Source organism: Suricata suricatta, chromosome X (assembly GCF_006229205.1).
Source record: "Suricata suricatta isolate VVHF042 chromosome X, meerkat_22Aug2017_6uvM2_HiC, whole genome shotgun sequence".
NCBI classification, from domain to species: domain Eukaryota; kingdom Metazoa; phylum Chordata; class Mammalia; order Carnivora; family Herpestidae; genus Suricata; species Suricata suricatta.
In genome coordinates this window covers 58,307,426-58,323,321 of record NC_043717.1, presented here as the reverse complement: position 1 = coordinate 58,323,321, position 15,896 = coordinate 58,307,426, and the positions used below count along the sequence as shown (strand labels likewise).

The 15,896-nt window shown below is 34.6% G+C and overlaps 1 protein-coding gene across 3 annotated transcripts in view; it reads left to right on the top strand.

Annotated features, from left to right (window-relative positions):
• BRWD3 (bromodomain and WD repeat domain containing 3) overlaps positions 1 to 15,896 on the top strand; it is a 192,324-nt gene that overhangs the window by 164,673 nt on the left and 11,755 nt on the right. For all 3 annotated transcript variants that reach the window (XM_029930082.1, XM_029930083.1, XM_029930081.1), the window contains 7 exons: positions 470 to 526; positions 1,657 to 1,797; positions 2,661 to 2,735; positions 4,670 to 4,822; positions 6,119 to 6,282; positions 6,648 to 6,745; positions 7,506 to 7,664. In XM_029930082.1, coding sequence (XP_029785942.1) covers positions 470 to 526; positions 1,657 to 1,797; positions 2,661 to 2,735; positions 4,670 to 4,822; positions 6,119 to 6,282; positions 6,648 to 6,745; positions 7,506 to 7,664 — 847 coding nt within the window. The remainder of the gene's footprint in view (positions 1 to 469; positions 527 to 1,656; positions 1,798 to 2,660; positions 2,736 to 4,669; positions 4,823 to 6,118; positions 6,283 to 6,647; positions 6,746 to 7,505; positions 7,665 to 15,896) is intronic.

Sequence of the window (15,896 nt, the reverse complement as noted above, 5' to 3'; positions counted from 1 at the left end):
AAAAAAAAAGCTGTCCCTCAGAGGGATACTTGACTGAATCTTTAGTTTTTACTACACATTCATATTTTTGCTATAGAAAATAGATGTATTTCTTGAAATAGTAATAGATTAATCATGAGTAATTCGTGATTATAATGCATTAAATAGCATGTTATATAGAATAACTTTTTTTTAATACTAACATTAGGTACAACTTTAGATACCGGTCACTATACTTTTTTTTTTCATTTCCTATTCTGATTTAAAGATAAAACTTGTCTACTCTCTGAGAATATTTTTCCAGCTTGTGTCTAGCATAGAGGCAAAGTTTGGAGTAATTGTCCCTTCAAACTTTGTTCTGCTTGTTGCCTGCTCCAGTGAGGAAGTTAATTGTGATTATAATTGCCATTTCTTTGTAAATGTTTATCAAATTTGTAAGACTTTCAATATAACTTATTTATCTTTTCCCATTCTTCCCTTTTAATTTTAGGATACAGAAATGGTTGATTTAGATTCAGACGGTCCTGGTACTTCATCTGGAAGAATGGTGAGTGAATAAATAAACTGCTGAAAAGAAAAACTTTCGGGCTTCCTGTGTCAGAGATCCCTAAGACCAACTCCACCTATTTGGAGAATTGCTATGCAGACTCACAAAACTCAGTGTCTATACTTGTGATTCATTGCTAATTGCAGTGACACAATAAGGATATGCAACTGGATCACAGTGAAATATACATAGGCAGTGTCTAGAGGAGTCCATGTACAGGCTTTTTTTATGCTCTCTCCCTTTTTTGAAGACCCATACAGAGCATACACTTCCCCAGCAATAAATATGTAGCAAAATATATATCCTTAGAGTTAGACCCCAAGGAATTTATTGGGAACTAGTTTTGTAGATACTGTCTGACTAGTACATGCCAAGATTCCAGACTACCAGAAAGCAGGAGAATACAGGAAAAGTATAGGAAAGCAGGTGTTCAGTACAAATCATAATGTTTGTACAAACAAGAAATGGTTCAAGTATCAAATACCCAGAATGCCAACTGAAGTCCAACTTTATAAGCAAGCCCTGGTAAAGATAGCAGCTTCATATTTGTTAACTCTGTTCTGTACACTTCCCCTCCATGGGAGTTAAACAAATACTTCTCTTATATAATGAAAATTTGCTTTGAAATACTGAAGGAAATCATATGAAAAGCATCAAATGGTAAAGGCTAGAATGACAACAATGGAGATAGATGGATAGATAGATATTATAGATATACATATGTAACTAATAGATACATACCATATAAATATATACATAAAATGTATTATGCATATGTTTCAATTTTGAGAAAATTATGATGCCATTGTCAGGTATACTTAATTAGCAGCAAATATTAAGGCATTAAGATTATTAACCTTGTAAAGGAAAAAATGTTCCACTCTTTTATTTGTAGTTCAAATTTTCTTAAAATGAAAATTTAGAATACTAGAAATCATTCTATTCTATGAATATACTATCTAAATTTTATTGTTTATATTTTTGTCAGGGAGAAGGATGTCTAATCTAAACTAAGAAACTTAAATAGCAGCTGCTCTGTTACATACATATATTAACATTAGGAAGACAGGAGAAAATCAATGAAGAGTTAAGGAAAAAGCTTTTAGATATAATTCTATATAAATCTACAGGTCAAATGTCGTGGCAGAAGACAGTCTTTAAAGTGTAATCCTGATGCTTGGAGGAAACAATGCAAAGAACTGTTGAGCCTCATTTATGAACGTGAAGACTCAGAACCATTTCGACAGCCAGCTGATCATCTTTCTTACCCAGTAAACATACACTTGTTTAAATAATTGCCAATATGTAATTTCCCACAAATATGCCTGCTAAAATCTAGTTACAAGTCACTTTTCCCCTTTTTTCCTTTCTTCCTTCTCTTCTTCCTCCCTTCCTCAACCCCCTTTCCTCCCTTCCTTTCTCTTCCTTCTTTTTTTGTATATCTTTAAATTGTGAAAACGGGTAGTGGTATTAATCATGACTTTAAAATTCTTGTCATGTACTTTGTGTGTAAACCGAATTTCAATCTAAATATCTTTGCAATTCTTTTATTTTGGATATATGCTTAATACTCACTGGAGACCCTTGGTAACATATGTCTGTTTAAATTATAGCAAATGTGTTATCCAATATGATCACTTAGAATAACCAATATATACCATGTTACCTTTCATCAAAGAGAAAAACAAAAACTTAAATTATAGGGTTCCTTTTTTAAAGGAGTATATCTGTTTATGTGATGAATAACCTTTTACCATAGATAGCAAATCTATTTTAACATATTCAGAGAAAAAGTATAGCAGTATTTCAGAAATACATCAGACCATCCTCTGAAATTAGTAAACATAAATATTTTCTGCATAAACATGTTTCAGTTGAGAAGAATATTCGAATAAGAAACAAAATTATATTCAGCAAAGCTTGTTTTGTTAGTAGGAAGTTTGGTAGAATAAATTAATCTTGTGTTTCTCATAGTAGAGGAGAATGATGAATATAGAATTCCTTCATCTTAAAGTACAATCAAGAAAAACTGAATTCATATAGATCTTTGAGCTTTAAATCATAATTACATTGCACATATTGCTATTTTGTTGTGGTGCTCTGGAAATACAATATATCCTCTTTACCTCAATAGGGTCATCAGGAGCAAGAGGGAGAATCCTCCGAGTCAGTTGTTCCAGAAAGACAACAAGATCCATCTCTTTCTGAGGTAGACCTAGTTGTCTCTTTGAATGCTGAGCACAAACTGAGGGCTGAAGAGGGAGGGGAGAAGGGGAAGGGGTGTGATGGTCATAGAGAGGGGCACTTGTGGGGAAGAGCACTGGGTGTTATATGGAAACTAACTTGGTTATAAACTATATAAAAAGTAAATTAAAAAACAAAAAAGAAAGACATATAGTAGTTACTTTTGCATTGTTTTACTTTTTAAATTTCCATGCTGCAAATGAAGCTTTTATAATTTGTAAAGCTGTTTTCCAGTTCTTCTCACTGTCTTTTTATCTTTGATTTTTTTTGGTTGTTTATATTTTGTTTTTAAATTCCGTTGTGTTCTTTGTGGCATCTGAATACATGCTTATTTGTTTCTATAGATCTTGAGTTACTGTAGCAGAGTAGAAAACATCAATTACACAATATAATTATATCTGTATTGCAGCTGATTGTACCCATTGGGACTTCATTCAGCAAACTTTTCAGGCCTTTTGAGTTTTGGTCACATTAACAAGTTCCAACATTTTTCCTCTATGAAGGTCTTTGTTTCATAAGCTGTGCTATGTTGGAATATATTTTTTTTCTTTTATAGTTTATTGTCAAGTTGGTTTCCATATAACACCCAGTGCTCTTCCTCACAAGTGCCCTCCTCCATGCCCATGCCCCCCTTCCCCTCTCCCCCTCCCTGGAATATACTTTTAGTTAGGATTTAAGCAAAAAAAAAAAAAAAATTAAGATAGATTAAAAACAATCATGATTTCTTACACTTGGAAAAATATTTTCTATTTTTTGTAATACTTTTCCTCTGCCCATTCTTATGGTTTTCTTGGCTTCTTTGAAAAATACGTGATTTTATGTAATAATTCTAAATAGGATAAGGGATCTAATTTTTTTTGGCTTCTTCTTTGAAAGAAATGTGGTTTTACTTAATAATTCTAAGTAGGAGGGGCACCTGGGTGGCTCAGTCGGTTAAGCGTCTGACTACGGCTCAGGTCATGATTTCACAGTTCATGGGTTCGAGCCCTGCATCAGGCTCTGTGCTGACAGCTAGCTCAGAGCCTGGAGCCTGTCTTCAGATACTGTGACTCCTTCTCTCTCTGACCCTCCCCTGCTCAAACTTTCTCTCCCTCTCTCTCTCTCTCTCTCTCAAAAATAAATAAAAACATTAAAAAAATAATTCTAAGTAGGATAAGGGATCTAATACTATGGTTTTCATTCCTAAATGTTTATTTGTTGATGGTTGTATTATATATAAATTTTAGATATTATTCCATATGATAACTGTAAACATACCCTAACTAGACTTGACAGATTTAGGCTAAAATAGAGTCTTCTCCCTCACCTAATCAAAATCAAACTAATTCTGAATTTATGAGACTGCAGACCTTCAGTAGAGCTCAGGTGTCACATTCATGAAAAAGCAAAAAGATAGGAGGAACTCGGCACAGACATGGCCAGTTTGACTTTGACCTTCAGCTAATGACATTTTAGGTAGATTGCCCTCATAACTGGGAATATCTTGGAAATATGTAGTTAATCTGTGACATGAAACTATTTAATTATATGTTAATAACCCCATCTTCTACCTTCATTGAGCACTTTGCCAAGGAATTGAACCTTTAAGCAAGAAATGGAATTCCATATTATGGACTCTAGGGATAAAGCCAGTGGCTGTGCATTTTCTCTTCTGTCTCTTGAGAGAATCATATGGTTATCACTGTAAGGGTGAAGGCTGAGACCCTCCCAAAGACCCCCTGATGTTTTCCTGAACTACCAAAAAAAACTTCTTAAATGAATAGTTTTGGTTGGGGTAGTTGGCAGATTGAAAAGTAGTGTGTTTATTTCATGGTGGATTGGTGATGCAAACCTCAGTACCATGTATTATGTAGTATTGTTACCCATCCTGTGTATTTAATAACACATTCTTCTTTGTAGGATAATCCTGATGTTATAGACACTCCAATGGACTTCAGCACTGTGAAAGAAACTTTGGAAGCAGGAAATTATGGTAGTCCTCTGGAATTTTATAAGGATGTTCGCCAAATATTCAGCAACTCCAAAGCTTATACCTCTAATAAAAAGTCAAGGGTATGAAATAACAATATTAGGTGGATTAATTATCTAAGCATAGTTTTCTTTCACCAGTTTTAAAATTGCTAAAGAAGTATGTATTACAATTCTGACATAGTTACTGAAGTTTGATTCTCTGTATCTTCTCTGAAACAACTTTATTAGCTGTGCCGAAGAAAGATAAATTTAGCATTGTCATCTTGACATTAAGCACTTCTTTTCTTCCTACCTGCCTCTTCATAACTCTTTATTAATATCTATATCTTTCAGAGAGAGGTCACAAAAGGAGAGGTAGTAATTTTAGTTCCCTTTAATATGTCCAATAATAATTTGGTAAATAAAAGTGGTTGACAGTATTTATATGAAGTATTTGGATTAACTCTGGGTGTTTATGTTTCCTTTATTATAACAAATAATGAACCATATTGGAAAGTGGTAAATGTTTATTCATACTCCTATTTAATACCTTCCCTGTGTTTTGTCAGAATGTAAATATCTTAAGAGCAAAAAAGTAGTCATAAATTTTGGTTTTTATAATTACAGGGATCTGATTAACTTTTAAATCAGTTGTGTACTAAGTATATATTTACCTACTTTCATCACTTCATATGAAATGAATTTTCAGTAATTTCTGCAGGTATAATTTTTCCACATTTGGTTTATTTCCTACATATATACTTACATATGTTTATATATTCTTTAAAACCATAAGTTTTATATTTTGAAGCCTTTTTCAGCTTATATATTATGAACATTTTCCCATGTCATTATGACTCTTTGAAAACAGGAGTTTTAATGTCTCCTATAATTGTCTATTGTATGGTTATTTTATGTTATTTAACCAGTGTCCTGGTGCTAGAGATTTAGGTGGTTTCTAGTTTTTAACTTTATATGAATAATGCTGTGGCTTACATTTTTAACATCTCTGAACATAATTATTTTGTGTGTGCAATTCACTGGTATTTACTTCGAATAAATTCTGAGAAGCAAAATTAATTAATGAAAGGGTAGGTATATTTAATTTTGGGCACATAATGCAAATTGCTGTTTTAGAATGTTGTTCCAATTAAAATACTCACTGACAGTGTATGAGAATCTTTTTTTCTACTCTCCTTGACATTGGATATGATCTTTAAAAATCCTTGTTAAGTCTTAGGTGAAAATGGCATCTTATTTTAATTCTTTAGGAAGAATTTTTCAACTGTATGAAATAGCACATACATTTTGTCTGAAAGGATAATGCTGATAGTGGCCCCAGGCATGTTTATACTTTTTGTTTTTATATCACTAAAGTAGTTGGTTTCTTCCTTTCAGATCTATAGCATGACACTGCGATTATCTGCCTTATTTGAAAGTCATATTAAAAATATCATCTCTGAATATAAGTCAGGAATCCAGAGTCAGAAGAGGAGAAGGCCACGGTACAGGAAACGTCTAAGAAGCAGCAGCAGTTCGTTGTCTAGTAGCAGGGCTCCCAGGTATATTACACTGATGGAGCATTTTATGTTTCCAAGGCATCTGTGTATATCACCTCATGTCTTAAAGTTTATTGAATAGGTTGGGAAGATCCAAACACCCACACAGTTTTTTTTTTTATGAACTCTTCAACTTGTGTAAAGTTAGAGGTGGTAACCCAAAGCTTTGTTTACGTGGGGTTTTTTATACCAAAAACTGATTTTTTAATTTTAATGATTAAAATTTAACTTTGTCATATTACCAATTTGAAGCATTTCACCTAAATTATAGTGCATTCCTTTGGTCAGCTTAAGCATTGTGTATCATACTATCTCCATATATCACTAACAGAAAAAAAATGTTCATTGTTCTATATTTTTAATTGTAGTCCAAAAGGGAAACAGAAACAAATGAAGTTGCAGCCTAAAAATGACCAGAATACCTCAGTGTCTTATGCCAGGACTAGCTCTCCTTTCTCATCTCCTGGTAAATATGTCTGTTGTTTTTGGTGTTCTGTATTTAGTTTAATACTGATATGAAGAATTTAGAGGAGGCAACATGGCTTATAGTGCAAAGAGCAATGGAATTGCATGTAGAAAAATTGTGTTTTATTCCCAATCCTTTTCTTTAGCTCTGTGGCCCTGGGTAAGACATTAGACCATTAGGATTCAATTTCTTCATTTTTAAAATGAAAATGTTAAAAAAATCCTGTAGGGGCATCTTAGTGACTCAGTCGGTTAAGCCTGCAACTCTTGACTTCAGCTTGGGTCATGATCTGTAGTTCGTGAGTCACAGGGCTCTCTGCTGACAGCACAGAGCCTAATTGGGACTCTCTCTCTCTGCCCCTCCCCCTCTCTTCCTCTCTCTCTTCCTCTCTCTCTCTCTCTCAAAATAAATTTAAAAAATAAACTTAAAATAAAAAGATAAAATTCTCTAACTATAATTTTTAACTCTATAGAATCTCAGAGCACTCATCTGCAACATATTTGGAAACATAAAAATTGAGGATTCACTATCTGAGGGAGGTGTTTTTTCTGATTTTCTGTGCTTGAAAACTTAATGTGATGAAACATTTGTTTTCAAAATATTCCTATTTCCCTCTTAAAGCAACTTGCATTTTTGATGTTGGAATAAAATAACAGTGAGAAAGAGTTTTAAAAACAGCCTGTTTGATTTTCCTAAAACCGTGATACTTATAGTAATATCTTTATATTTATATTAATATTGTAATCTTTGCAAATATAAGTTTCAGATTCTGCTGAAGGCCTTTCATTATATTTACTTGATGATGAACCGGATGGGCCATTTGCTTCATCGAGCTTCAGTGGTTATAGCCGAAGTGGAAATAGCCATGAACCAGGGAAAGCCAAATCATTTCGGAATAGAGTTTTACCAATTAAACAAGGTAGGAAAGAAATGTGGACAGGGCATTTATTCTTTGTTCTCTTGTGATGGCAGATGAATCATTTAAAAACTGATGTATTTAGGTAGTAAAAATTTGCATGTCCTTATAGTTAATGACCATTTTAATGTTGTCAAATAAATTTGAATAAAGTAGAGTTTCATATCTACAACCAGGAACAGGCCATTAGCAGGTTTTGACTAACTATTCCAAAACATATTTTAGTCTTTTAAAATAAAATATGAAATGAGTAGGTAGGAAAAACTAAATAGGTATTTCAAAGCAAATGCTTTTTAAAATTTGAGTAGGTCTTAAAAATATAAAACTTATCTAAAGATGATTTTGGATTGTTTTCCTTTATTACTAATGTAGTTTAATATATGAAATATATATTTTATGTTTTATAAATTTTAACGAAAGATTAAGTAGCATAGCCATTGCCATTGAATTACCAAATAACTTAAAAATAGAGTTTCTAAAGATGTATTTTATATTGGTTATGTGAAAAACATTGAAATGTGATAAGTTTAAAATAATTTGTGCCTTTATTCTTCCTAATTTGTATCTTTATTCTCTTCTCTGATCCTGCTGCACATTGCCTACTCATGCCACTCTCTTTTTTTTCCTCCCCTTCACAAGCTACTAGAAAGTATAGCTTATACTTTTTGCTTCTATTTTTTTCCATCTAAAACTTCGTTTATCCTTTTATAGTCTGGCTTCTGACCCCACTACTCTCCCAAGTTGTCCCTCCCAGAATTACTAGTTCTCTTTAGTAACCAAGCAGTGTTCTTTTCTTAGTCCCTGTCTCCTTGATTTTGTCTCTCATTACATACTTTTGAATACCTCCTCTAGTAACTCTACCAGGCTTCTGTAATGATTATCCCATGTATCTGTTTTTCCTATATTTCTATATTTTCTGTCTCTTTTCTTTGGTCCTAGTTACCTACTTTTTACCGTTCCCCATTGGTTTCTTGATTTGTTTGTTTATTGGCTGGTTGGTTGGTTGGTTGGGTTTTTTTGGGGGGGGGTCTTCTATAAATAATCTAATAGCTACATCAATCATCCTTATGGTGACGACTCTCCAAATTCACATATCTACCCCTAATGTTTCTTTATTCTACCAGTCTCATTTCCAAATGCTTCTTAAAATAATTGCTTTGGGTGTTTATCATCATCTTCCTATCTCAAGCTTACTTCTGTTTCTGCACTCACTATAATTAATGCCACCACCATCTTTCTAGTCACCCAAATTAAAATCTTAGTGTTCTTAGACTCTTCTTTTATCCTTCATATCCAGTCAGTTGCTTGGTTTTATAAATTCTACAACTCTTTAATAACCACCCAGATCTCTTGTCTATAGTTTCTCTTGCTGTTACTTTAGTCTTTAGCCTACTATATTAGTCAGCTTGGGCTGTTATAATATGATACCACAGACTGGATGGCTTAAACAGCAGATACTTATTTTTAGCAACTTCATTGAGATATCACTGAGTATACAAGTTGTATATAATTATAAAGTATACAACTTGATGTTTTGATACATGTATACATAGTGAAATGGTCACCACAATCAAACTAATCATAATATATCCATAACCTCTACGTAGTTACCTTGTGTGTGTGTGTGTGTGTGTGTGTGTTAAGAGTTAAGATGTCTCCTTTTAGCAAATTTCAAGTGTTCAGTACAGTATTGTTAACTGTAGTCACCATGCTGTACCTTAGATACCCAGAACTTACTCATTCTGAAGAATTGAACCTTTGTACCTCCCCAAGTCCTCTTCCCCCAGCCCCTAGCAACCACCATCCTGCTTTGTGGTTCTACAAATACGACTTTTATATTATATGTATAAATGGCATCATGTAATATTTCTCTTTCTCTATCTTGTTTATTTTGCTTAGCATAATGTCCTTGAGCTCCAAACATGTTGCTACAAATGGCAAAATTTCCTTTTTTTCAAAGGCTGAGTTATATTCCATTGTGGGATGTGAGTGTATATATGTGCATATCACATTTTTTACATTCATCTATAGAAATACATATAAATCATTTCCATATTTTGGCTACTGTGAATAATGCTACAGTGAACATGAGACTACAGATATATCTTCAAGATCTTGATTTTAGTTCCTTTGGATCCAGAAGTAGGGTTATTGAATCAAATGGTAGTTCTATTTTTAATATTTTTTAATGTTTGTTTATTTTTGAAATAGAGTGAGAGTGCAAGCAGGAGAGGGGCAGAAAGAGAGGGAGACACAGAATACAAACCAGGCTCCAGGCTCTGAGCTGTCAGCACAGAGCCCTACACAGGGTTCAAAACCACGAACCGCGAGATCATGACCTAAGCCCAAGTTGAACACCCAACCAGCTGAGCTACCCAGACACCCCTCTATTTTTTTTGAGGAACCTCCATAACTATTTCCATTATGGCTGTACTAATTTTCCGTTTTCTCAACTTCCTCACCAACAAACGTTATCCCTTGTCTTTTATTTTCCAAAGACAAAAGAACTTTGTCAGTAATATTTATTTCTATAAAACAAGGTGAGTGTACAAAAATACCACCAAGGGCCCATATAGGTCAGACCTTTCCCATGCACTGAATTTTCTCCTTCAGAGGCACTGTGCATGAGACCTGGGAAGGATGAGGGGGTGTGCTAAAGGGTGCAGGTGGAGGATGGAAGAAACAGGACACAGACATGTGGTATTGTACCCCCAGCCACATCAGACACATTCTTATCCTGTTTTTAAAAATGTTATTTTAATTCCAGTTACTTAACATAGACTCTAGGTGTACAATATAGTGATTCAGTAATTACATACGTCACCCAGTACTCATCATGACAAGTGCACTCCTTACTACCCAACACATATTTAACCCATTTTCCCACCCACCTTCCCTCTGGTAACCATTAGCTTATTCTCTATTAAGAGTCTATTTCTTGATTAGTCTCTAGCTCTTTTTCCCCTTTACTCATTTGTTTTGTTTCTTAACTTCTGCATGAGTAAAATCATATATTTGTCTTTCTCTGATTGCTATATTTCACTTAGCATAATAATAGCTCAATTCATGTCATTGCAAATGGCGAGATTTCGTTCTTTTTTATGACTGAATTATATTCCATTCAGTATATACCACATCTTCTTTATCTATGCATTATTTGATAGATACTTAGGCTCCTTGCATATCTTAGTGTTAATAATGCTGCTATAAACATAGGAGTACATATATGCTCTTATGTTAGTGTTTTGTATTCTTTGGGAAAATACACAGTAGTATGATTGCTGCACCATAAGGTAGTTCTATTGTTAACTTTTCGAGAAACTATATTGTTTGGCACAGTGGCTGCACCAGAGTGCATTACCACCAACAGTGGAAGAGGGTTCCATTTTATACACAACTCCATCAACATCTGTGTTTCTTGTGTTGGTGTTTTAGACATTCTGACAGGTATGAGGCGATAACTCATTGTAATTTTGATTTGCATTTCCCTGATGATCAGTGATATTGAGCATGTTTTCATGTGTCTATTGGTCATCTGATGTCTTCCTTGAAGAAATGTCAGTTTATCATGTCTTCTGCTCAGTTTAATTGGGTTATTTGTTTTTGGGTGTTGGGTTTTATACATTCTTTATATATTTTGGATACTAAACCTTTTTCAGATACATCATTTGCAAATACCTTCTCCAATTCAGTACATTACCTTGCAGTTTTGTTGATTGTTTCCTTTACTGTTTTTTTTTTATTTTGATGTAGTCCCAATAATTTGTTTTTGCTTTTGTTTCCTTTGACTCAAGAGACATTAGTAGTAAGAAGTTGCTACAACCAATGTCAAAGAGGTTACTGCCTGTTTTCTCTTCTAGGACTCTCATGGTTTCAGGTCTCACATTTAGGACTTGATTCCATTTTGAATTTATTTTTGTGTATGGTGTAAGAAAGTGGTCCTGTTTCATTCTTTTGCATGTTTATATCTGATTTGCTCAACACCATTTGTTGAAGAGACTGTCTTGTTCCCATTGGAAATTCATTCCTACTTTGTTGAAGATTAATTGACCATATAGTTGTAGGATTATTTCTGGATTTTCTATTCTGTTCCATTGGTCTATGTGTCTGTTTTAATGCCGGGACCATAGTATTTTGATTGCTTGAGTTTCATAATATAACTTGAAAGTCTTTAATGTTGATGGCTCCAGCTTTGCTTTTTTTTTTTCAAGATTACGTTGACTATTCATGGTCTTTGTGGTTTCACACAAATTTTAGATTGTTAGTTCCTTTATGTTTGTTATTAACTGTTGTTTGTATTTGGGTGCTCCTATGTAAGGTGTATAATAAACATTTACAATTCTTTTATCTTGTTGTTGGATTGCTTCTTTATTGCCTATTATCCTTCTTTGTCTCTTATTACAGTCTTTGTTTTAAAGTCTAGTTTGTCCACTATAAGTATGACTACTTCGACTTTCTTTTGACATCCATTTGTGTAATAGATGTTTCTCCATCCCCTCACTTTCAATCTGCATGTGCCTTCTAAAATGAGTCTCATTGTAGGCAGCTTATAGATGGATCTTGTCTGTTTTGTCACTCTGTCATTCTGGCATTTAGCCCATTTATTTTCAAAGTAACTATAGATATGTGTTTTGTGATATTTTATTGTCTTTGTCTTTTTTGTATTAGTTTTTCTGTTACTAATTCTAGTATAATTAACATACAATGTTTTAATAGTTTTTGGTATACAACACAGTGATTCAGCAGCTCTGTATATTACTCAGTGCTAATCATGATAACTGTACTCTTTAATCCCCTTCACCTATTTCACCCATCTCCCACCCACTTCACTCTCTCTCTCTTGCTCATTTGTTTTGTTTCTTAAATTCCACATGTGAGTGAAATCATATGGTATTTGTCTTTCTCTGACTTATTTTGCTTATAATTATACTCTACCTCCTTCCATGTCACTGTAAATGGCAAGATTTCTTTCTTTTTATGGCTAATATTTGATATGTATACCACATTTTCTTTATCCATTCACCTGTCAATGGACATTTGGTCTCTGGGCATAATGTGGCTCTTGTAAATAGTGCTTCAATAAACATAAGGGTGCATAGATAGATCCCTTGTGGGTTTTTTTTAAATGTTATTTATTTTTGAGAGAGACAGAGACAGAATGGGAGTGGGAGAGGGGCAGAGAGAGAGGGAGACACAGATTCCAAAGCAGGTTCCAGGCACTGAGCTGTCAGCACAGAGCCCGACATGTGGCTCAAACTCACAAACTGAGATATAATGACCTGAGCTGAAGTTGGACACTTAACTGACTGAGCCACCCAGTCACCCCTGCATAAATCCCTTTGAACTAGTATTTTGGTATTCTTTGGGTAAATACCTAGTAGTGCAATTACTGGATCACAGGGTTGTTCTATTTTTAACTTTCTAAAGACGTTCCATGCTATTTTCCACAGTGGATACACCAATTTGCATTCCCACCAACAGAGCAAGAGAGTTCCCCTTTTTCCACATCCTCACCAATACTTGTTTCTTTATATATATATATATATATATATATATATATATAGTTTATTGTCAAATTGGTTTCCATAAAACACCCAGTACCCTTCTCCACAAGTCCCCTCCTCCATGTCCATCACCCCCTTTCTTTTTCCCCACTCCCCCTACAGCCCTCAGTTCATTTTCTGTATTCAAGAGTCTCTCATGATTTGCCTCCCTCTCTCTCCCTAACTCTTTTTCCCCCTTCCCCTCCCCCTGGTCCTCTGTTAGGTTTTTCATGTTAGACCTATGAGTGAAATCATATGGTATCTGTCCTTCTCCGCCTGACTTACTTCGCTTAACATAACACCCTCCAGGTCCATCCACTTTGTTACAAATGGCCAGATTTCATTCTTTCTCACTGCCATGTAGTATTCCTTTGTATATATAAATCACATCTTGATCCATTCATCGGGTGATGGACATTTAGGCTCTTTCCATGATTTGGCTATTGTTGACACTGCTGCTATGAACATTGGGGTACATGTGCTCCTGTGCATCAGCACTTCTGTATCCCTTGGGTTCATCCCTAGCAGTGCTATTGCTGGGTCATAGGGAAGTTCTATGGATAGTTTTTTGAGGAACCTCCACACTGTTTCCCAGAGCAGCTGTACCAGTTTACATTCCCACCAGTAGTGTAGGAGGATGCCCATTTCTCCACATCCTAGACAACATCTGTAGTCTCTTGATTTGTTCATTTTAGCCACTCTGACCCGTGTGAGGTGGTATCTCAGTGTGGTTTTGATTTGTGTATGTTGTGGGTTTTAGCCATTTTGACAGGTGTGAGGTAATATCCCATTGACGATTTGCATTTCCCTGATGATTTGAGATGTTGAGTACTTTTTCATACACTTACAACAAATACTTATTTTCTCTCAGTTCTGGAAGCTGAAAGTCCAAGATCAAAGTGCCAATAGAGTGTCTAGCCAGGATTCTCTTCCTGGCTTGCTAATATTAGGTTGCCTTCTTGATATGTCCTCACATGACTTTTTCACTGTATATCCACAAATAGGAAGGGAGAGTGAGCATTGCTTGCCTCTTCCTCTTCTTATAAGGTTACGAATTCTAGTGCTTTGGGTGCCTACACTTAAGACTTCATTTAACTTGAATGACTTCCTTAAAGGATCTGTCCCAAATACAGAAACATTGAAGGACAGGGCTTTAACATAGGTTACTTTTTTAGGTTTTTATTTAAATTCTACTTTGTTAACATACTGTTATGTTTGTTTCAGATGTACAACATTGTGATTTAACATTTCCATACACACCCAGTGCTCATCACAAGTGCACTCCTTCATCCCCATCACCTATTTGACCCATTTGTTCATCCATTGGCCTCTCTGGTAACACTCTGTTCCATTATAGTTAAGAGTCTGTTTCTTGGATTGCCTCTCTCTTTATCCCGCCCCCATATTCATTTGTTTTGTTTCTTAAATTCCACATATGACTGAAATCATACGGTATTTATCTTTCTCTGACTTATTCCACTTAGCATGTGTACGTTCTAGCTCCATCCATGTCGTTCCATAAGTAACATTGCATTGTTACTTATCCATTCCATTCATTAGCAGATAGGAATCTGCTGGGCTGTTTCCATAATTTGGCTATTGTAGATACTGCTGCTATAAACATTCGTGTGCATGTATCCCTTTGAATTGGTATTTTGGTATTATTTGGATAAATGCCTAGTAGTGCAATTGCTGGATCATAGGTTAGTTCTGTTTTTTAACTTTTTGAGAAACCTGCATCCTGTTTTCCAGAGTGGCTGCACTACTTTGCATTACCAACAGTGCAAGAAAGTTCCCCTTTCTCTGCCTACTTGCCAATACCTGTTATTTCCTGTGTTGCTGATTCTAACAAGTGTGAGGTGATAATCTCATTGTAGTTTTCATTTGTATTTCCCTGATAATGAGTGATGTTGAATATCTTTTCATGTGTCTGTTGGCCATCTATATGTGTTTGGAAAAATGTCTATTCATGTCTCCTGCCCATTTTTAAATTGAATTATTCATTTTGTGGGTATTGAGTTTTAGAAGTTCTTTATATATTCTGGACACCAAACCTTTATCAGATATGTCATTTGCAAATATCTTCTCACATTCCATGGGTTGCCTTTTAGTTTTGTTGATTGTTTCCTACACTGTGCAGATTTTAATGTTTTGAAGTGTCAGTAGTTCATTTTTGCTTTTATTTCTTTTGCTTGAGGAGACATATGTAGTAAGAAGTTGCTACAGTCAATGTCAAAGAGATTAACTACCTCCTCTAGGATTTTAATGGTTTCCTGTCTCACATTTAGGTCTTTCATCCATATCAGATTTATTTTTGTATATGATGTAAGAAAAGTGGTCCATTTCATCTTTTGTATGTTGCTGTCCAGTTTTATCAACACCATTTGCTGAAGATACTATCTTATTCCCATTGCATATTGTTTCCTGCTTTGTTGAAGATGAATTGACCATATAGTTATTGGTTCATTTCTGGGTTTTCTATTCTGTTCCATTGATCTATATGTCTATTTTTATACCTGTACTGTTTTCATCCCTTCAGCTTTGTAATATAACCTGAATCCCAGAACTATGATGCCTCCAGCTTTAATTTTCTTTTTCAAGCTTGCTTTGTCTATTTGAGGTCTTTTCAGGTTCAAAAGAAATATCAGGTTGTTCTAGCTCTGTGAAAAATGCTGTTGGCGTTTAAATGGGG